The 21,615-nt window shown below is 40.1% G+C and overlaps 1 protein-coding gene across 1 annotated transcript in view; it reads left to right on the top strand.

The window, feature by feature from the left end:
• Nucleotides 1-1,746: 1,746 nt before the first annotated feature.
• The window catches only part of TEC (tec protein tyrosine kinase), a 31,911-nt gene continuing 12,042 nt past the window's right edge, over nucleotides 1,747-21,615 (top strand). The window contains exons 1-6 of the mRNA XM_057431083.1: nucleotides 1,747-1,998; nucleotides 16,276-16,377; nucleotides 17,346-17,427; nucleotides 18,996-19,124; nucleotides 20,591-20,631; nucleotides 21,020-21,198. Of these exons, the coding sequence (XP_057287066.1) occupies nucleotides 1,861-1,998; nucleotides 16,276-16,377; nucleotides 17,346-17,427; nucleotides 18,996-19,124; nucleotides 20,591-20,631; nucleotides 21,020-21,198 (671 nt within the window). The 5' untranslated portion in view covers nucleotides 1,747-1,860. The remainder of the gene's footprint in view (nucleotides 1,999-16,275; nucleotides 16,378-17,345; nucleotides 17,428-18,995; nucleotides 19,125-20,590; nucleotides 20,632-21,019; nucleotides 21,199-21,615) is intronic.

Raw genomic sequence — 21,615 nt, 5'->3', positions numbered from 1 at the left:
CACAAAGCAGGAGAGGCACTAAAGTGAATTTACTTACGTGTAATTTTCTTTAAACTTTACTTTTGTAAGGTAGTATTGCAAGGAGGCTTGTGGTTTTTCAAACTTCTCTGCACAGTACTGTGTCATGCAGTTGTTTTGTCCATGCTGAAGCTGTGTTGCCTCAGAAAAAAAATGTATGTACGTTTCCCCAGTAAATTTTGAAATAATTTAAGTACTAATTAGGTGCCTAAATTGATCCCTGTGAGAAATGGAAAAAGTGTTTGGATTTTTGTTCTGGTTGTGGTGGCTTTTGTTTTGCTTTGTTTTTTCTTAATAGGTTGGAGGGAAATTTCCTGCTGGTACAGAGATCACAGAGTAGTTTGAGTTGGAAGGGACCCTCAAAGGTCATCTAGTCCAACCCCCCTGCAATGAGCAGGGACATCTTTAAGTGTAATAGGTTGCCTAGAACCACATCCAACCTGGCCTGGAATGTCTTCGGGAGGGTGCATCCACCACCTTTCTCAGCAACCTGTTCCAGGTCTGCAGTGATTATCTAGGGTTCTGGCTGGGATTATGCCCCCATCCCCTTCACAAATACACACAAGTGAGATCATCGTTGTAGTCACTGGTGCTTCAGCAGATGATGCTGTTCCTTCTTTGGCCTATGGCTTCAGTCTGCAGCCATGCTGCTCTAGCCTGAGCTGCGGTACAGGTCTGTGCCAGCAACATGTCCCAGCTTTGGAGCACTGCTTGAGGTGGCGGCTGGCAGGTCTGCCAGAAAGATAGCAAAGGGGAAGGTGATGGGGGGGAAAGGTTTCTAGAAGAGATTCCGCATCACTTCTCCCACATCTTTGATTCCTGTCTCTGTGCCACCTCATGTGTTAAGTCTCTGCAGGCAGCCATCTGTGCTGCATGATGAAATGCCTGGTTGGATCCCTTCCCTATGTCCCGCTTTCCAGCCCAGCAGGAGGAACGCTTGCACCCACATAAGGCAGAGTAGCAGAGAGGCAGTGAACATATGAGTAGGAGGTCAGCTGTGTTTAAGCTGGCAGCATTGCAAAGAACAGCGATCGCCTGACAATGTGTTTGGCAGAACGCTGAAGCCAGATTTGCAAACAAAGTAACTGTGGGTGCATTTGTTTTATGTACTCCTAAGTCTGTCCTACAGGTATGAATCATGGTGTAAAACTTTAAAGCAGCTTGATGTTACTCAGCAATCAGCTGTCAGAAGTAAATTACTTCTTGTTGATGGTCAGCATGAAGCCTTTCTAAATAGAAGGTGGAGGGCATATACTAGCACTTTCTGAAAAATAAGCTTTAATTTTCTGTTCGCAAATTGCCATCTTCTTAACAACTATGTCTGAACATTTTCGTTAATATATTTGGGGTGAATTTTCAAAATTACTTTTACTGATTTGTGTTCCATTTTGTATAATGAACTGTGTTGCAAATGGCATTTGTATATGCACAGACCTTAGCAGTTAGAACTTTGAGACACGTTAGGACTTAGTGGTGAGGATTTGTACGCTGCTGTTTGCCTAGAGCACATGTCGGACTTCTCACCCCTGTTTTCTGTGATGTAGGCTGCAGTGTCCCTTACTTCACGCTGGTCATGTGCAGCTTTTGGCTTCCTGGGAATGTGCCAGTGCAGCCCTCAGCTGAGCAAAGCCTGAATTTTCTTGTCTAATAATTAATTTCTGTAAACTTCCAGCTGCTTAGGGTCAGCTCCAGCTTTCTGTACATTCAGGTAGCAAAAAGAAGCTCTTTTTGCTACAGAAATCTCCAGTTCTGTGATGCTTCAAAGATATTGTAATGATGTATTCCTCTTGTCTTCACAGGAACTGATATTCAATGGCTAGAAACAGTTGACAAGTGGCTGAAATGAATACGACTACTATCCTACAAGAGATTTTGATTAAAAGATCGCAGCAGAAGAAGAGGACTTCTCCCTTAAACTACAAAGAGAGGCTTTTTGTACTTACAAAGTCTATGCTAACATACTATGAAGGTCGAGCTGAGGTAGGACACACAGGTTTATACTGTAGAGTGACTTTTGTTCCTTTTTGGTTTTGTATGCTATTGGCTTTTTTCCTATTGTTTATCATGCTGTCAGGAGCAGATGGGGGCAATGGCCATGGGTTGCAATGAACGTGAGCTGCAGTTTCTTCCCTCTTATTTATAATGCAGATTGACAGATGTGTATATAACTTATCTGATAGTCAACTGGCTCTTAATCAGAGTAGTAGTATATGGCCAGATGCGAGAAATAAGATTAAACAGCTTTTATAGCTGGTCATCAAAACTGATTTCTTACTCTCTCTAGAGCCATAAAAGATCACAAAGTGGGGAAAATGGAAGAAAAACTTAATTGTAGTTGCTTGTAGCCATGTTTACTGTGAAAGCCATTACTTTCACATATAGGAATTGACTGAATTCAAAGAGGACAGCATTTGACAGGAGCTGTGCGTTGCAGAACAAGTCATTAGAGATGAGATCCATTAGAGTGGATCATGCAACCTAGTGACTGAAATGAAGCTGGAAGCAGTTTATCTTTGATGGCACAAACAACCTGTCCCTGTTACCACTTCCTGTGTAAGTTCAGTTACACCAGAAGTCAGTAGTGTAAACTGGGCAAATCCTCAGACCAGCATGTTTTTCAAATGAGCTCCAGACTCAGTTTCATCAAAATCGCCTGTCCCCAGACTGCCCTGTCAGGTCTTTAGTGATGGGGGTGGTAGTTACAGGCCTATGGCTAGACTGTGTGCCACTGACTGTCAGCCTCTGAGTCCAGCTGTTATGCCAGTTTCCAATCTGCCTTAGAATAGGTGTTTGTGTATTTTTGCTGACTGTGGAGTTAAAATATGGATTTGTTTTAGAATTCTGGTGGGGATTTATTCTTTGTGGGTTTTTGGTGGTTTGTTTTTTTGTTTTTTATTTTTTTTTCCCCTTCCTTTAATGCTTTCACCCCCAGAAAATAAATGGGGAGAGGGGGGTGGAGGGGGAGGGACACACATGACACTAAGAAGGCATCTGAAACATGTCTGGCATGCTTATTCTGTGTCACCTGACATTCAGGTCAAATAGAACTGTCACTAACAGGTTTTGCAGGTCTAGTTGTTGGCATTTAAGAAGTTACGGCTTCCAGCTTTCCCTTTCCCCTGCAGGTAATGTTCTCTGGCTAAAATACTCTTCAAGGAGGTTTATCTGAGAGGGGGCTAAAATTCAGTTTTATTGGCACTGAGATGGAGCAGGGCTGCCCGTAGTACATTTACTTCATAAAATGCTCCAGCCTAAGGTAAGGACAGTTGGGTTGAAAATACACATTACACCTATGCTACCCCACCAGTTTGCTGCTGAAACTGACACATCTGTCTCTTCCATGTCCTAGCCTTGCAGGCCTTCCACATCCACTTACATTGGTTCTGATACTTGGAGTCCGTACTGCTCTGAGAAAAACTTGCTAATCAGCGGAAAGATTGGGTTTATTTTGGCTGGATTAGTGTTCTGCTGGGATAGCAAGCTGTGTAGCTTGGTGCAGGATCTGACAAGCACTGGGGCCGGTGCCAGGTAGTGGAGGACAGGATGCTCTGACTGCTGACAGCAGAAGGTTGTTAAACTGGCTCCAACCTCAAACTCTTCTCATGTTCACTGTTCCTCCCACTTCAGATTGTTTTAAACATTAATCAGCATTCTAATATTCTGTGATTCTAGTTTATTAGCAGTATTGTCTGAAAATAATGAGCTTTGATCTTAGAGGGGCACACTGGGGATTTTTGTCAGCAGTACTTGGTCTCTATTTGGGAAAAAAAATACTGTGTGACTAAGATCTCTGTGACACAGAAATACTTATTCCTTTGTGTCACTGGGCAACTGAAATGGAAAAAGTTTGCAGGTTTTATCAGTTGTTTGGTTATTATTTGGTTGGATGGGTTCTTTTTTAAGCCAGTGATGGTGGTTGTAAATTTGTATTTGCAGTAAGACAGTTGTCGATTGTAGATTTATATAAAAATAAAAATGATTAGGGATAGAAATGATTCTGGCCCCTCTGGATAGTTGGAGGCTTATTGCTGAAATAACTATAACTACTGTGTATGTTGATAGAATTTAAAGATGTGACAGATGAAAGGGTAGGCATGGACTGATCTTATTTCAGGTTTGGCAATACTCAAAGTCTAGATTGGTAAGATAAACATGGAAATCCCAAGCCAAGAGGATCCCACACCCTCACATTAATCATATAACTGCCATGGTAGCAGTCTGCCAAGGATGGCTGAGTTCTGCTCCTCTAGGCAAGTGTATAATTCCCAGTGTGGTTGTTGGCCAAACTGAAGTCTTGTAGGTTTTTTTTTTCCATTTTAACTTCTATGGGAATGCCATAGAGTGGGTTCACGAAGAGCCTTGTTTGTGGTCACGTGAACAATCCTACCTCTTCTTTTTAAAAACAAGGTTAAAATAGATCTCGTAAACCAGATTAGTCAATTCTCAAAGCGTGGGCAAGTTGGGATTGTAAATAAGGTGACAGAATTAGGTACTTGGTGTGTCTGGTGACAGAAGTGGAACATTTATAACAACAGAAAGCAGTCAACCATAGAAAACGTTGTTCTTGTAAATTCTACTGAGAGATGTAATTGACCCTGCACTGTGCAGTCAGTGGTGGTGGTGGGGGGGATTGCTTGCTCTTTGACCAGAAACTGCACATTATAGAAGTGCTTTTCTCTATTTTTTTCTTATGTCCTGTCTTGACAAAGTGCCATATACCTACCTGCAGCATTACACAATCATCTAATAAACATGACTGCCAGCAACAGAGTAAAATCTTGTTTAAACTTGCTTATAACCTATTTAAATCTTTTTATATGTGTTTCCAAGCAGCTCAGGCACCCTGTCATGGTACAGAGTGCCTACAGTGAAGCTGGAGCTGCACTGCTGCCATGAGAAGTGTAGCTTCTGCACGTAGAAATATTGCTGAACTGTAGGTCATGGAGGAAGTGTGTGATCTACAGAATCAGTGATGAGGCTCAATTTTAAGACTGGTTTCAAAGCATAGAAACCTCAGGAAGGAAAGTCCTGGTTTAAGTCACCTGCGCAAAGTTCTACAATTATAAGTAATGTCATGAAAAACTTATTTTTTGTAGGAAGCCAATAGAACCTTGGATTTTATGGCTTAGCTTCTTCTGGGCATCATGCTGTTTGGTAAAAAAATCCAGAAGGTGTATTGATGCTGGTTAAGAAGATGGGCATTAAAAAGTTTGCAAATAAAGATACATCAGGAACTGACTTGGTTTAAGCAGCCTGGAGATGAATTTTTAATGTTGTCAGAAAAGACAAATATCCGGTTTAAAGTGAGTTGGCTTCTGGATTTGGCTTTTTGAAGCATAAATTCTGTTACTTAGTAAGTGTTAGGGAAATGCCATTATTGTATTATTGTGCAATATTGGGCTAACAATAATTATAACAATAGAAAAGGCTGAGTTAATGCTTTATGTTTCATGAAGCCTTTAACAGTTTATCAGCTTAATTGTTGGGAAGAATATGTTCTGTGTTTTTTCCTTGATGTTGCAGTAGTGGCTAACAAGATCTTAATGTATTGTTTGTAGTGAAGACAAAAATTCATTGTAGTAAGACATAACTGAATCACTATCCAAGCAGAGAGTACTGATCAGGAGTGTATAAAAATCAGGAAGAAGTAAAATATCTTCCTGTTCTGAATATGGAGATGTACTATAAAACTGAATATGCTACAGTCAGATTCGAGCTATGTACAGGGTTCTCAAATAGGTACTGTAGGCTTACTGAGCTAGCTTTACACAGATTTACACGGACAGTAGTAACTACGGCAACTTGGAAGTGGGAGGTAGTAGGCCTGTTTGCTGAAATTGGCCCTTTCTCTTGAGGACTCCTGCACTATGCTTACTGGTGTCATCTGGAGTCATTGATTGCAGTGTAACTTCTCCAGGTAGTCTGGTTGTATAGCAAAAGCATGTAGAGGTCTAGTGAGGAAACTCTAGGGTGAAATATTTTATTAGGAAGCCTCTTTCCAATTTTGTGTGGTTTGAAAGCTCAGCATACCCAGGTACGTGTCTGTTTGTTTTTCTGAATTAATTTATTCTAGGAAATCGGAAAATGTTAATCTGTAGGAAATTAATAAGCAAAGTTAAGCAATTTTGAAGTAAATCTGCTTGTCTGAAAATTAAATGTTTAATGCAGTAACAACACTAAAAATATCAAACTCATTTAGAATGGTTTTTTGTACTTTTTACCTGCAAAAATTTAGCAAAAAATTTAGTATGACTTTTTCCAAATTACTGTTTTTTTTCTTTCTTTTTTTTTTTTTTAATCCTGAAAGGAGCACAGTTTGAAATCCAAGGAGGCATTTGTGGAAATACTTAGGGCCATGCATATGTTAAGTTACAATTGGCCGTTTTCTGTCAAAAATGGGCTTGTATCTTGCATATTCAACTTAAAATGCTCTGGAGTTTGTTTCCAAACATGTGGTGCATTCAGGCTTTTAGCTGACTTGTTTGGAAAATCAAACCTTAGAGTTTATCTGCGAGTCCACCTTATCACTGAAATTGGAAATCTCAGGTGAGCAGTTGTAATGGAAAGGAGTATTCACTTTACAGCTCTAACAGTATGCCTGGTGTCCTACACACTCCTTGTGCAGAGTGGCTTAGCACTTTTATTCAGTATCTCTTGAGTTAGCCAACATGACAAACCACGCAGAAATAGCATTCAAGCTACTGCGACCACCAGAGTGGTCCACCAAGTACTCTTGGTTTATCTTCTTTCTCCTTGTGTGCCTCTAACCTTTGCGCTCATGAATTCTTTCTCAATGCATAGTCAGATGTCTCTGAACTGGGAGGAGATATTAGGGCAGACTGGCACTGACTGGAGCAGGCTTACTGCTGTGTTAGAGAATGACTGATAGCAGGTAAGGTACTTCAGGCAGGTTTCAGTCAGCTCATGCTGACAGAGTATTTCACCTGAACTGAAGATGTCATCAGACTAGAGTTTTTTTTCCTCTGGATGGCATTTTAGGCAAGGGAAATTCGTTGAGATGAAGGCAAGATAATGAATGTAGGTGTTAAAGTGCTTCTCGTCACTGGAGTAGTTGAAAGGACCTAGTTTGTGCAAGTGAGATGTCCTGTTAGTTTGTTGGTTTGAAAATTTCCACATCGATGTTTCTCCTGAGTACACAGCTCCCACAAAGCTGGCACAGATTTGGTCATAATGGTATGAATTGTTATCAGTGTGCGGACTGTTAGCATCCTCATATCTGCTGGAGCTGTGGAATGTTCCCTTTCACATTTCTCTCTTTTTGTCTGTTTTAGCAGCGACACTCTTTAGTTTGAAAGTTTGCTGGTGTCTGTGGTTTGGTTAGTGTCCTCCCACGTGTGGCACAGCATGCTCACATTAAACTTTCCAGCCCACAGCAGCTTGAAGTGACCTAAAGTATGAAGCCGACTGTCAGCTTATGAATGTGAAATCTTTTTAAGCTTTAGCGTCTTTATTGCTTGCTCATGTTCACTGTATTGATCATCGTTTACAGCAATAAATAGTTTATATTGGGTGTTGCATTTTCAAAATGTATAGGCTAAGTCCCGATCCTTGTGGTTACCTCTGTGTGTGCGTGGGTGAATGGGGGTCTGTGGTGTTAGAGGAAGGATAAAATGGGAGGGAGAGTCTGTGCTGCAATACCCATTAGCTCTGGAGGGGCCTCACAGAGGATACTGGGGGTAGGCACAGCACTTGCCTGTTTATTAATATGCCATTTGCTTCTACAAAGACGGCAAGAAATAGATGCAGAGGGAAAACGTTTAAGAGTTTTATTTATAAGTATGCTTTTGTGGAGTCAAATAGAAGGCACTTTCCCATGAGCTGATCTTGGGAGGTGCAGAGTGCTCTTGTCTTCACTGGCAGTAGTGGTATTTGCCATCAGGATCAGACTTGTGTAAAAACTGTCTTGCATAAACAGGAGAACTCTTAGAACTAACAAAACTCAACCAGGATATAGATGAGAAAAACAGAATAAAAACTTGAGTTTTCTTGGGGTCACAAATTTTGAAAGTCTCTTCCTAAGAAAAAAAGAGTTCTTCTGCAAGAGTTGCGTTTGATTCTTATAATTTGAATAGAGGGGAGACAGAAGCTACTGAAATTACCGTGGTGATATTTTAAGGAAGGGAAAATAACTCTAAAAGCTCTGGGGCCCACTCTGAAGCTGCAAGTTTCAGGGTAAGATTGTGTAGCTTTATTGCAACACTAATGTTGTGCAAATGCTTCCTTTGGAGCATAGTGACATTATAGAGTTCCAAAAAGCTATGCTACTTACTTGTCTGAAGATTAATGTGTATCGATTCTACTGTTGTTCATTCATATGGCTTATTCTTTATTATTTTTAAGTTGGTTTCTTCCTTAGTCGTTCCATAGGTGATTTAATTCTTTATATAAATGAATGAACAATTTAGTATTATAATGCTTCTGATCACTGATTAGTCTTTTTTTTAATGCAAGATAAATAGCTTCTGAAATGAGTAGATCAGCAGAGCCTTCTTTGTTCCAGGTCATAGGGAACAATGCTGGGGCTTTAATATAATACTTGCACATTTGCATAATAACTTTATTCTGGCTAGACCTGGAAGAGGACAGTGAGCTGGCTGCTGTTTCTCCTCTAGGAAATCAAAGTGGATATATGGAACTGTTGGAACAAGTCCAGAGAAGGGCCATGAGGTCGGTCAGGGAACTGGAGCACCTCCTGTATTAAGACAGGCTGAGAAAGTTGGGGCTGTTCAGCCTGGAGAAGAGAAGGCTGTGTGGAGACCTCACAGCAGCCTTCCAGTATCTGAAGGGGGCCTATAAGGATGCTGGAGAGGGACTTTTCATTAGGGACTGTAGTGACAGGACAAGGGGTAACAGGTTAAAACTTAAACAGGTGATGTTTAGATTAGATAGAAGGAAGAAGTTCTTTACTGTAAGGGTGGTGAGGCACTGGAATGGGTTGCCCAAGGAAGCTGTGAATGCTCCATCCCTGGCAGTGTTCAAGGCCAGTTTGGACAGAGACTTTAGGAGACATGGTTTTAGTGTGAGGTGTCCTTGCCTATGGCAGGGGGGTTGGAACTAGATGATTTTAAGGTCCTTTCCAACCCTAACTATTCTATGATTCAATGATTCTATATACTTTCACATGAACCATGCAGAAGTCCCTAGCTGTAGTGACTGGGGATGTACCATCACAGCTCTGTCTATAAGAGAGGTGGTGGCTTTAGGTAGATAGATACTTTTTTCTTTTTTTTTTTAACTTCTTTTTTCCAGCTCTTACTGTTTAAGAATTTTTAATGGAATTAAACACACTTTCCCTCTCCCCCAGCTCTGTCATAAAAAGAATGAATAAATTTTTTGAAGTGCAGTCAGGTTAGATGGGTTATTTAAAACACAGATACTCTTGTGTTTATTTTCATATATATGAAATTAAAGATGTAGTAATTAACTTGAAACAGTGATTTTTGGTATAAGTTATATCGCTGAGCAAGTACAATGATATATTTACAAGTTACCCCACCTAGACTGATGCCTGTCACATTAATCTGGATAGAAAATACTGTTTGTACCTCTTCTGAGAAACTAAAGAGTAAAAATACATGATGGACTAAGAGGGGTTTCCAAGCTCCAAGAGCTATATTTAAATGCTAACTCAGAATATGAATATTGACCTTTTTGAATTGTATAATACTTCTGTAATGGCCACAACCATTGCTTCTATAGGTTAGCTCCATTAATAGTTAATTTTAACTTCTTTGCATTTGATTACATAGAATGCAAGAAAGAATTAGCAAGTGACTTGGTAATCTGTAGATGATTGACCAATGGATTCTCTTCAGGTTATAGTTTGTCGAACAAACTTCAACATCTTTGTTGATATAACACCAGCGTTGTTATTCCTATATACAGATCTCTCAGCTCAACTAGAGTAATGGAACTGTGAGAAAACCCTGCTGAATTCAGGACACCATCTCTGATGAGAAAGAGCACTGTAGGAAGCTGAGTCTTGCTTGAAGTAAATAAAAGATGTAAAAATTATATAAGCTGTGTTTATATTTATATTGATTTAATTACTTTGTGATAGCTGCTAGCCCCCCACAATGGCAGAGAATGCTTGCAGCAAAACCCCAACCTTTCTGAGGAGCTGCTTATGAAAGCACAAGATGTGCCAACAAGTGAGTAGAGGCATGGTGCAAAGTATTGATGAGACATTACAATAACCAGAAAAAGTTTTACAGTGGATTAGTTGCTTACACCTCTTCTGTATGGTAGTCTGGGAAGAGGAGGGTTGACTTAAGTCTGTAGGTAGCCACTGCTCAGAGCTGGTACAGTAAGGAATCAGTTTTGGTTTAGGTAGTTCAAACAGTAGGAATTAATTGTCCAAAATACAACTGCACTTAAAGCTCATTGAAGTGGTTGAGCGAGCCTGTTCTGCAGCAAAGCCCCAGAAAAACTGTGGGAGAAGTAAAAATCAGTCAAGAGTCAAGCAGCTGGGAGACTTAATGAGGAAAACCCTCATGGAGAGGGTCTGGTTAGAAAATCTACTAAAAAGCAGTAGATGTTGTCACTGGGGACCACTAAGCTCCATTCTTCCTGCTTAGTTTGTTCCTGTTCCACACCTCCTCCCAGCTTCAGGAAAATTATTTTTTAAAATACTTTTTTTTTTAGATGGCAGGAACCACCGCTGGGGAAATTTTGAGCAGGTGCAAGTGAGAGCTGTTCAAATTACAGAAATAACTTAAAGTTGCGCATGTGAATGGAGGCAGCTTAATAGATGCTCACTTGAAAAGAGCAGTCATAAATAAACTTGAATTATAAATGAAGTTGGTTATGTTGCAGTAAGAATAGTTAGGGTTGGAAAGGGCCTTAAGACCATCCAGTTCCAACTCCCCTGCCATGGGAAGGGACACCTCACACTAAACCATGTCTCCCAAGGATCTGTCCAAACTGGCCTTGAACACTGCCAGGGATGGAGCATTCACAACTTCCCTGGGCAGCCCATTCCAGTGCCTCACCACCCTTACAGTAAAGAACAACTTCCTTCTATCTAACCTGAACTTCCCCTGTTTAAGTTTTAACCCGTTACCCCTTGTCCTGTCACTACAATCTCTAATGAAGAGTCCCTCTCCAGCATCCCTATAGGCCCCCTTCAGATACTGGAAGGCTGCTATGAGGTCTCCATGCAACCTTCTCTTCCCCAGGCTGAGCAACCCCAGCTTTCTCAGCCTGTCTTCATATGGTGCTCCAGTCCCCTGATCACCCTCGTGGCCCTCTGCTGGACTTGCTCCAACAGCTCCATGTCTTTTGCTGCCATATGTGTTTGCATCAATGTATCATAACTGTAAGTGTGTACGTATGACTGACTGCCTCTCAATTGCAGACAAAAAGTAAATTATAGATAATGTAATGTAGTCATGGTTAGGAAGTTGCATGAGTGGTGCTATGTAAAGTTTCTTTTTATGCTCTTTGGTCTCTCCAGTGCTGGTGGTTGACATCTGTGGAGCAGCCAGACCATGCTAAAATATCCTTGGTTTCCTATTTTGCAGGATGGAGTTGAATACAAACAAGGGAGAAGGAGAGCCAGATCTTGGATCAGATCAGACTAGATCAGAATAGTGATCACCCCTTGCTTTTTATCTTGATTCTAGCCATTTTGGAAAGATGAAAGGAATGCTTGATACTTGCTTTCCTTATAATAATAATTGAAAAACATAACTGAAAGGAGGCAGGGCATTTTCCAATACTGGAAAATAAGGGTATGGAAAATGTGGTTATCTAATGCCTAGCTACAGTAATTATATTTGCATAATCAGTAATTGCTTGGTTGAAAATGCTTCAAGAGGGAGCTATAGCAGTATCAGTGCTTCTTATTTCTAAATGGCAATGCTATTTAGAAACCAAAACAAAACCAAAAGTAAAAACACCCTTACATTTGGCTCTGGAGCATATTCTACCAAAGTTCTCTATGAGGGGTATTGCATCAGCCAGGCCTTTCTGAGGCTTTAAGTTGCAGAGCAGCTCCATAAAAGGAGACATCAGTAATTCTGAGACCTTCTATACTTTTGAGAATGCAAGTTCCATTGGTCACGTGCTGATGACTTCAGGATTTCATATGTGGGGATAAGCATAGGAGAAAGAAACAGCATGAACAGTAAAGAGAGACAGCATGGAAAGACAAGCTCTAGCTATTTCTTGATGGCCAGGCTGTCTTCTGCATGCTTTTATTGAGGCAGTTTTTCTGAATGGAAAAAGAAAGTGTTGTTTAATCCCCCAACCCATGCTTTTCTGAGGGTAAGCAGAACAGTATTTTCATCAGCAAAGAGGAAAAACACTGAAGAAACAATTTATCTGATACTTAGAATACGGCTTTCTTAAGCTGTAAAGCAACTGTATTTAGTAGAAGAGTAATTCCAAGTGGTGAGAGGATGAGCTGTTAGATTGTATACTTATCTAAACTTGCGTATTTCTTGTCTTCCTGTATTCCAAGATATTTTTTTAAAGAAATTTTGTAATTGTATATTTGTTCTGCATCTGACAACGTAGGTCTAGTACTATAACTTCTTCATGTTGCTGCCTTATATGTGAAGTAAGAGGCATAGCTTGTTATTTTTGCATTGGGTGGAAACAACTTGCTGCCTGGACTGGCCATCCTCATTGTGAACAAGGAGCAAGGTTTCATAAAGCAGTAAATCAAGTTTTTGAAGCATAGGGAAGTATGAAATACAGGTGGCATTTTGCATTATGAGAAGCTTTGTATAGTAGTTTCTGTGTAGTCATTTTCAGAATGACTTTACTATGACTTTGTTATTTTCAGCAAGCAGATACATTAAAAAAAGAAAAACAACAACAACGAAACCCAACCTTTAGCATGACTTTGAAGCACATGTTTTTATCTATTTGTTGTCCTTATTGGCATATAGTATTTTTATACATTTATTGTTGCTTGAACCATGTTTCCTTCTCCAGGCCTCCCTCTACAGACATTATATCTTCAGAAAAAGGTGGACCAGTTTTAACAGGTGCCCTGGGTTCACTGGCCTGTAGTTTTTTCCAAATCGTCTGTGAATACTTGTGCTCAGTTCAGAAAGCATCAGTGAATGTGCTGATGAAATACTACCAGTTCTGCAGTAAATCTAACCTTTTTCTATTACATTAGGAACCTTCCATCTCCAAAAACAACTGTGAAAAATGTTGCTCTGCGTCCTATGGTTTGACCGCATAATTAGTCATTGTACTGATTTTGTCTCTTTGTAGCAAAGGTCGCTTGTTGGAAAGAGTGGTTATGGGTGGTTATTCCCATGGCTGGCTCATGCCTGCACCTCTTTTTCCCAACTACTTCAGGGCTTGAGCTCTTTCTTGATTCTGTATTTCATATATGTTGTATGCCTGGGTCTAGAGCAAGCCATTTGGCTTGTAGAATAAATGCAACACAGCGATGGTGTGCAAGAGGTCCTATTATAAAGGAAAATAATCTAAGTAGGCAGGAGAGAGGAATTGCAGTGGTCCTTTTAGTATTTTTCTTGAGTTGCTCCTGCACCGCATGGTTTAGTAGTGAGAAATGCTGAGCTAAACCCCAGCTGCACACATGACAGTTTGAAGGCTGCTGGGTGTCAATAACTGTTGCTTCTGATTAAATCTGAAATATGTCTGGAGCAGTACATCCGTAATTAATTTCTTAATCTGTAAAATGTGCAAAAATAGAAGAATCTTCTCTGACATCAGTGTGAATTTGCTGGATTGAGTTGTAAAGAGGGTCAAATTTGAGTTGACTTAATTTAGCATCTCATGGTGAAGCAAACTAAGCCACTTTTAACCACAGAAGTGTACAAAGGGATGACTAAGAAAATGTGATTGCTAGGATGATATGCTGTATATCAGAAGTTTGCTTTATTTTCTTCCCCCCCCCCCCCCCCCCCCCATGTTAGTTGTTTATCCTGCTGGACTGCTGTCCTTTGCCCTCTTGGCTGATATATCCTTCTTCTCAGTAAGCACTGACTGGATGCCAGAATTCCAGAATTAGCTTGAAACTCCTTGAAAATGAGTTTTAGAGAAGAGATTCAGAGGAAGTAATAAAGCATATTCCTCTAAGGAATTTCTGTCATTCTGGATAAAAACCCCAATGTATATAATCTGTCTGTTCCACAACATCAGTTAACCAGCAGATGGGATCCAAGCAATATATGAGTACCCCACTGGACCCAGAAATCTGGGTATATAAGTTACAGCAGTGGCAAGTGTTTCTTCTTCTGTGTATGTTGTGCAGGGAAAAAAAAAAGATCTGGAGAGGTTTCTTCAACACAGTTATATAGAGGGTTGAATTCTGTGCTTCATAAAAAAGCCCATCTTGTTTGTAGCCTCCTCTTCTGTCTTGGCTCATCGGGCAGTCCTGAAGCTGCCAGGCCTGCCATGCAGTGGCAGGGGGAGAGAGAAGCAAACTCTGCTACTGCACCAAGTGTTGCGGGCTTCAGTAACTCAGTTTTAGGCATTTGCTTGAAGGTATATTTTACTTTAGGCAGTCAGTGTTCAAGTAAGTGGATGCCATAACATAAACTGAAGACTTAAAATTATCATTTTTTAAAATCAAAAAATCCAAGGTTGCCTACTTGGTGCAGATTATTTTTAAGCATGATACAGCTTTGTAGTGCAGTCCATTAAAATGCCTAACTTTTTTCTTGCCACTCTTCCTCCCCCCCCTTTAAAAAAGAAAAAACCCTTTTTTGTGCTTGTTTTTTTTTTTTGTGGAAGATTGTCTTTTTCTGTTGTTAAATGACAGTTATAGCTTTATCTGAACTTGGTTCCTGACACTCTTCCGCATGCTGACCACGACATGCATGAATTCTTTGTTTTCTCTGCCTGTTTTCGTAACAATATACGTAAGAAACAGAGTGCTAAATGTACTTTAAATGCTGATGAAACTTCCATATTTTCCATGAGTAGTATAGTAACTATTGTGTTTCTGGGTTGGTGGAAGCGTGACAGCTATATTTGTTCTTTGCTTCTGTTTGTAAGACTGCTTTCAGTTGCTTGTGATTGTGCCAGACTTCTGCTACTTGGGCTGAAATTTCCATCCTCAGAGAGAAGAGCCAAGTAAGGATTGGAGTATCTTGAATTATTCACTAATTACTACTTATTTCCACACTGTATGAAAAGTGACCATCTTTCATGACCTCTAGTCTGGACTAGATTTGTTCTATGTGCTTGGCAAGTTTGAATTTTGGATGTGGGTTAGTTCAGGTTTAGCCATGAGCTGCTGCCTATTTTGTTTTGTTCTGGATTCCAGTAGGAACTCCCTCTCCTATTAGGGAGTTGACCCTCCCAAAAGTGAGAGGGTTGCCCTACAGAGTCTCTATAGGTGCATCATAATTTTGCTTTGAGAATTGTATCTTTCAGGTGTTTCAATTTGCCATGTAGTACAGAACGTTATACATTTCTGTGCTGGGCTCTTGTTTTTAGCCTCTTTGGCTTCAGGTAAAGGAAAATGGTTTTGATCAATTCCTTCAGAACAGAAATTTCCTTAAAAAGGTCTTCTTGTGTGTAGGCTTCACTATCGTTACCTCTTGCTTTTACATCTAGAGTAAAGCCCAGTACGCTCTACCTCCAGTTACTGGCTGTTCTTCCAAGGAGCTTCCTCTCTAGAGTGTTGATCTACACAGTGTTTCCATGCAGTGTTTGTTTTGTTGGGCAGCACCTGCTGATCATCATGGGGACTCCTTGACTTCTTTAAAATCTGCATTGTTATTAATTTAGGCGAGCCAAATCTTCTCTGTGCTTTTGACCTTGCTTCATCTGGGTTTCTGTTAGCCTTGGTCAAAGAAGTTCCCTCAGCGCAGATGCCAGTTTGGCCCAAGGATGGGTTTCACCCCACCTTCTGCTTCCTGCCTCTGCAGGAACTTGTGTTGCCTGTGCAGCATCCCAGTTTCTCTGGAAAATTGGTTAAACACTGCAGTAGCTGCAAAATGGTGGAAGCACTTCGGCAACAGAGTGAAGAGAGCATGTGAGGTGATGCAGTAGCACCTATTTTCTTCACTAGTTTTAATTATAATTTAAAATTGGCAAAAGGGAAGCCTTCCTTCATCTGTACTCAAGTTACTTTTTGTAAAGAGAAGAGGAAACCTGTGATCACAACTGATTGGGAACTTTCTATAGAAAGATCTGGTATTTCTTACTAAGCAATTTTACTGTCCTCTGTGCACTTTCACCAGTGTAGATCTTTAGATAAATGCATTATATTTTACATAATATTTTGCTTTTCTTTCACAGAAAAAGTACAGGAAAGGATCTGTGGATATTTCAAGGATTAAATGTGTAGAAGTTGTAAAAAGTGATGGTATTATTCCCTGTCAAAATAAATATCCATTTCAGGTATGTTCCTTTAATATAGAATATATAAATTACAGTGCTCTTGTCAACAGCACAAAGCCATTTGGATGTAACCTGCTTGAAATTATTGTCACCTTGGAATACTGAGCCCATTCTCTGGTGTGGTGGTTCAGGCTCGGTGATTAAAACTCATTCCCAGCAAGCTCTGCTCCCTCTGCAGTACTTCTCCTTGGGAGGTGTGCCTCCTACGCTAGGTCCTTTTCTTTTCCACACCCTCTCTGCTTGAGTTTTGACTGGAAAGTGCCTTTTTCTGGTCTTGCTCCAAAACGGGTTAGCTGGCATCCCATTTTCCCTGTCACCATTCTTCCACATTAAATTACCATTAACTTCTATAGGAATAAGAAAATAAAGATAAAACCTGTGACATTTTCTTCCATTGCGAACTAAATAGATATAAACACAGAAAACAAAGTACTTAAAGGGGAGAAAAACTATATTGGGAGTCTGCTGTGCCTACTTACAGTAGACTGAACAGTCAGAGTGAGGGTGAATTCTGCTGCCAGAGAGGGGACTCTGGCTCCTTTCTACCAGGGCAATACTTGCTTCCCACCAACACAAGAAATGAAGAAGCAGAAGGCAAAAATCACCTTACAGTATAACAAGGAGTTACAAAATGGCCAGACAAAGGATGTCTGATTATGAAATACCTGTAGCAATAAAATTGAACTTTTTCTAGAAAACACTTGGTGAAGAATGAACAAAGGAAAGTGTGAAGCAAACATTTTGAGGAGTTCTCTCAAAATAATATACCATTAGAAAATACTTCCTTATTCTACTAAAGCATCATATAAGAATAATAAACCCTAATAACCTTTTTCCAGTTTCTTCATTTTGTGAGCAAGGACACTAACTTTGCCAAATGTAAGGGTCGTTTGTCTTGTTCTGTTTCCTGCAGAATAAATAAATAAATAGTACTGGGTGAATGTATTTTGATTATTGTTTTCCTACAGGTTGTATATGATGCTAACACGCTTTATATTTTTGCACCAAGTGCACAAAGCCGGGATCAGTGGGTGAAGAATCTGAAAGAAGGTAATGAAAATTGCTCACACTTAACATCTGACATATATAGATACCTTACTTGAGCAGTCTGGCTGGGTTGGAGTTAACTTGGTGCTGTGTTTTGGATTTGTAGCCAAAACAGTGCTGAAAACACACCAGTGTTTTAGCTGCCGCTGAGCAGTGCTTGCACAGTGTGGAGGCTTTGCTCTTTTGCTCCTCTGCCCAAGCAATGAGTAGGCTGGGAGGGGACACAGCCGGGGCAGAGGACCTGGACTGACCAAAGGGATGTTCCAGATGATGTAACTTTGTGCTTGCCAATAAAAACTGGGGTAGAGGAAGATGGGGGGGTTGGGATTTTTGGTATCTGTGTGGGCTATGATTGTTCAGGGACTGATTGGGCGTTGGCCTGCTTGTGGGAGATGCTGAGTGCTTGCCTTTATATCACTTTGGGGTTGTTTTTTTCCCTTTCTTTTGGTTATTAAACTGTCTTTATCTCAAGCCACAAGTTTTTTCTTCTTGGTCTTAATATTGTTCCCCCTTTCCTGCGGGATGGAGGAAGTGGGTGAGAGGCTGTGTGGGTGCTTAGGTGCTGCCCAGTGTGAACACACAACAAGCTGGAAAAATAAAATGGTAGGGTTTCTGTTGCATACATCTACTGGCTTTTATTTATTTATTGGGCCAGCTAATTGTCTGTATACACAGTGTATGATAACAGGTACCTGGAGTATCACACACTGACTGATTTGATTAGTTTTTGACGTCCAGAATTTGACATTCTGCCTTTGCACAGTGTGTAAATCATCAAAAAGCCTATACAAGCTAGTTAATGGCATCACTCAGAAGTTTTATTTAAATATAGATAGACAACATTGAGGGCCTTAAACTGGTGTAAAATGTCAGGAGGCATCTCCACTGAGATGTAGTTTGATTAGTGCTATCACAGTGAGTAAAGATCTGTATTTTTTTTTCCAAGAGCCTCTTAAGGCTTTCTGCAACCATCAAATGCTCACATTAATTGAAGGTGCTCTGTAAAGTAATAAAAATAATTTCTGGGCTAGGGACCACAGGGCAAGAAATAACCTCTGAAACTCATCAAGGGTGGGGGAAATGAGCCTTGTGGACCAAGCTTGGACATCGTGTCATGAAACAGCGATAAATGTCAGCTATCTTTCCCCTCAGAATGCTATTTGTAAAGGAGCTTGAGCCATTTGAAGCAGTAATAAAAAGAAAAGGAGTGGGCAGAGCCCTTAGGACCTTCACAGCTGCCGGACTGGTTTGCACAGTGCAAGTGACTGCTTGGGTCTCCTTTTGTGGCTGTATCAAACCCCTGCTGGGTTGGCTGGTTTAAGCAGGGAGTATAGCACGCTCTTCTGTGTTATCCTAAAAATGTGTTATCCTAAAAATGTCATCCGCTGTCATTGTATCACCTCCACGTAAACTTGCAAGAAGGTCCTGGAAAGAAGCAATGCTGAAGTTAAGGACAAGTGAAGATTATGCCTCATGCCAAAGATATTGTAATATTTATTAAAAATGGCTCTCTTGCCAATTGATTATGTTTTTTTTTAGTCTTTCAATATATGCTCTTTTTATTCTTGCAGAAATAAAGAACAATAGCAATATAATGATAAAATATCATCCCAAATTCTGGACAGAGGGAATTTATCAGTGCTGCAGGCAGACAGAAAAATTAGCACCTGGCTGTGAAAAATACAATCTTTTTGAAAACAGTAAGTACATACGTTTTCATAGGAAGTTGTTTTGGCATATTTTTCTGCTTTTTTTTTTATATGATTCCATCACCACACCTGAATGCCCTAGATAATTAGGCAAATTTACAGAGCAGAGTGAATCACTAATACTGTGCCTAAAGTAAATCAAAATGTTTGTTTCATTCCCAAGCATTTTGTAAAAACAAAAATACAAAATTCAGCAAGTTATCCTTGTGAAAACGTTCATACAAAGCTGAAAGGATTAACTGAGGTTGCTGAATTTCACTTGGTTTGTTTTTCTAATGTGACACTTATTTGACCAAGTGTTTACCATGGACCGAGGATAAAACCTAATGGTGAAAAAGAGTCAGCTAGAAATCCTTGCCAGCTCCTCAGCTGTAATAAATAATTTATACATACTCATGAAAAAGAGTAACAATTGTGTTACCACAGGCTGTTACTATTCAGTGTTCTTACATTAGTGTAAAAATGGTACAAGAATGCTAGATATATTTACAGACACAGGACTGAATTTTCTTAGAGGTTTGTAAACGTCCATATGCTGAAACTTGATGTTCCTAAGGAAGTCATGGTTCATGTATCTTTCAGCATTCAGATCACAAGCTCTGCTTGTTCAGCAGCAGATGCTGTAGCATGCAGCGTGACCCTCACTTGCAGTATTGTCCTACATAAGGATAAAGTAATTATTCAGTCCTAATTTAAGGAAAATTCCATAATAGGAAAAGAAATTGAGCCATTGCTTACCTTCCAGTGAAAATGGCGATGCCCAGATGATTTCCTGTCCCTGCAGTTTAAACGGCAATGGTGGGGACCTGTGGATTTAGTTGCATTAAAAGACTTGAAAAATAAGCAGTGGCTCATTGCTGGCCTTATTTAGCAGACACAAAACATGACATACAGCTTGACCTTTTAAGTGTGGGGTAAAAAAGCAGTGCAGGACTAAAAAATACTTCTGAGAGAGGTAATAAAAAATATGCATACAACTTTTATGGCTTATTTAGCAAAGCAAGGATCAGGAGAGTATTAGTTTTTTAGAAGAGCAGATGTTAATGGGAACAGAACTTTAGATTGTCATGGTGACAAGAGTGCTGCTTCCTTTTTATATGCCTTTTTTTTTTTGTCTCTCTTCCTTTTTTATTTCTCATGTATTTCTGTGTCTGATGGTTGGTTCAGGGATCTCTGTGGAACATTCTCATGTGTCACAGACTTTGCAAAATCCATGGTAAATGTAGCCTGCTGGCTGATTTAAGATGTTTTCTCAAGAATATTTAATCAGTGTTTTCCCAGTGCTTAATCGGAGGTTTCTTTGCTTTCTGACTTACTAAGTTATTGTGAAGGCTAGTTAAAGACCCTGAAGGCTAGTTAAGTTATTAAAACCTTATCTGAAATGTACACCTTTTACTTATTTTTAAATTTCTAGCTGAATAGATAGGCACAAATCCTTTACTGTGCTTTGTTTCTAGGTGTGATGAGATTGCCCTCTCCAAAGCCAGAAAAAAATGTGGTAAGTAGAATCTTTAAAATGTTGAATATATAATTGCTGCTTTTTCAGATTGAGTTTAAATTTCCTGAGATTCTCTCGGTACTCTGGAGCAGAAGTCTACTTCTGTATATGTCAATTGACATCATGTTCCATCTCAGGAGTGAAAAGATCCCATTAAAACTTAGCTGTGCACCTATCAGCTGTATCTGTACTGCTGGTGGAAGAAGTGGTCAGAAAGCAAATGCCAGTTGGTGTTGCCCTTTACTGGCAGCTGTGGGGCTGCAGTGTGAGCCAGCCCCAGGGATGGCACCCGAGTAATTGTCTGCTGGTTTGCACTGGTGTGATGGTAGGGGTGGTGGGGGTGGAATAATGGAGACAAGTGGAATCATAACTGTTGGATTGTTTCCAGCGACGGCCTCCACCACCTGCTCCTCCAGAAGAAAATGAGAATGAAGAGGAGGAGATAGTGGTAGCAATGTATGACTTTGAGCCTACAGAACACCATGATTTAAGGTTAGAGAAAGGTGAAGAATACACAGTGATTGAGAAGAATGACCTTCACTGGTGGAAGGCAAGAGACAAATACGGGTAAACATAAAGTTTATAAGGCTGTCTCCACTTTGTAGTTTTTGTTGGCATATAGTCAATATAGAACAGTATTAGACCCTGTTTTAGATCCTAGCCCTGAAATCTCATCCGTATCTTTTTTCCCACATAGAAACCAATTTAAAAGTGTGGTTCTTGATAGATTATGGGGCCTGTGTGCAAAGACTGTTGCAGACCTGAAAGCTTTTTTCATTATATTTCCTGTCAGGCTTTATGGTTTCCCAATTAAAGCATTAGCCAGCCTGCAAAACCTTGCTAGACTAGTACAGTACTCCCACTTCCCTGGGGAACGGCTCATTAGGGAGCAGTATGGTTAACATTCAGCTTAGCAGGCTCCAATTTCCAGACTTGAATAATCATCATTTAATAGCTGGATCATTAGGGACAATCTTTAAATGA

Source organism: Pezoporus wallicus, unplaced genomic scaffold, assembly GCF_028554395.1.
Source record: "Pezoporus wallicus isolate ANWC-B61680 ecotype Strahan unplaced genomic scaffold, APGP_CSIRO_Pwel_v1 contig_7684, whole genome shotgun sequence".
Classification (NCBI taxonomy): Eukaryota; Metazoa; Chordata; class Aves; order Psittaciformes; family Psittacidae; genus Pezoporus; species Pezoporus wallicus.
Note: the sequence above shows the minus strand (reverse complement) of the source record. Positions and strands in the feature narration are given on the sequence as shown.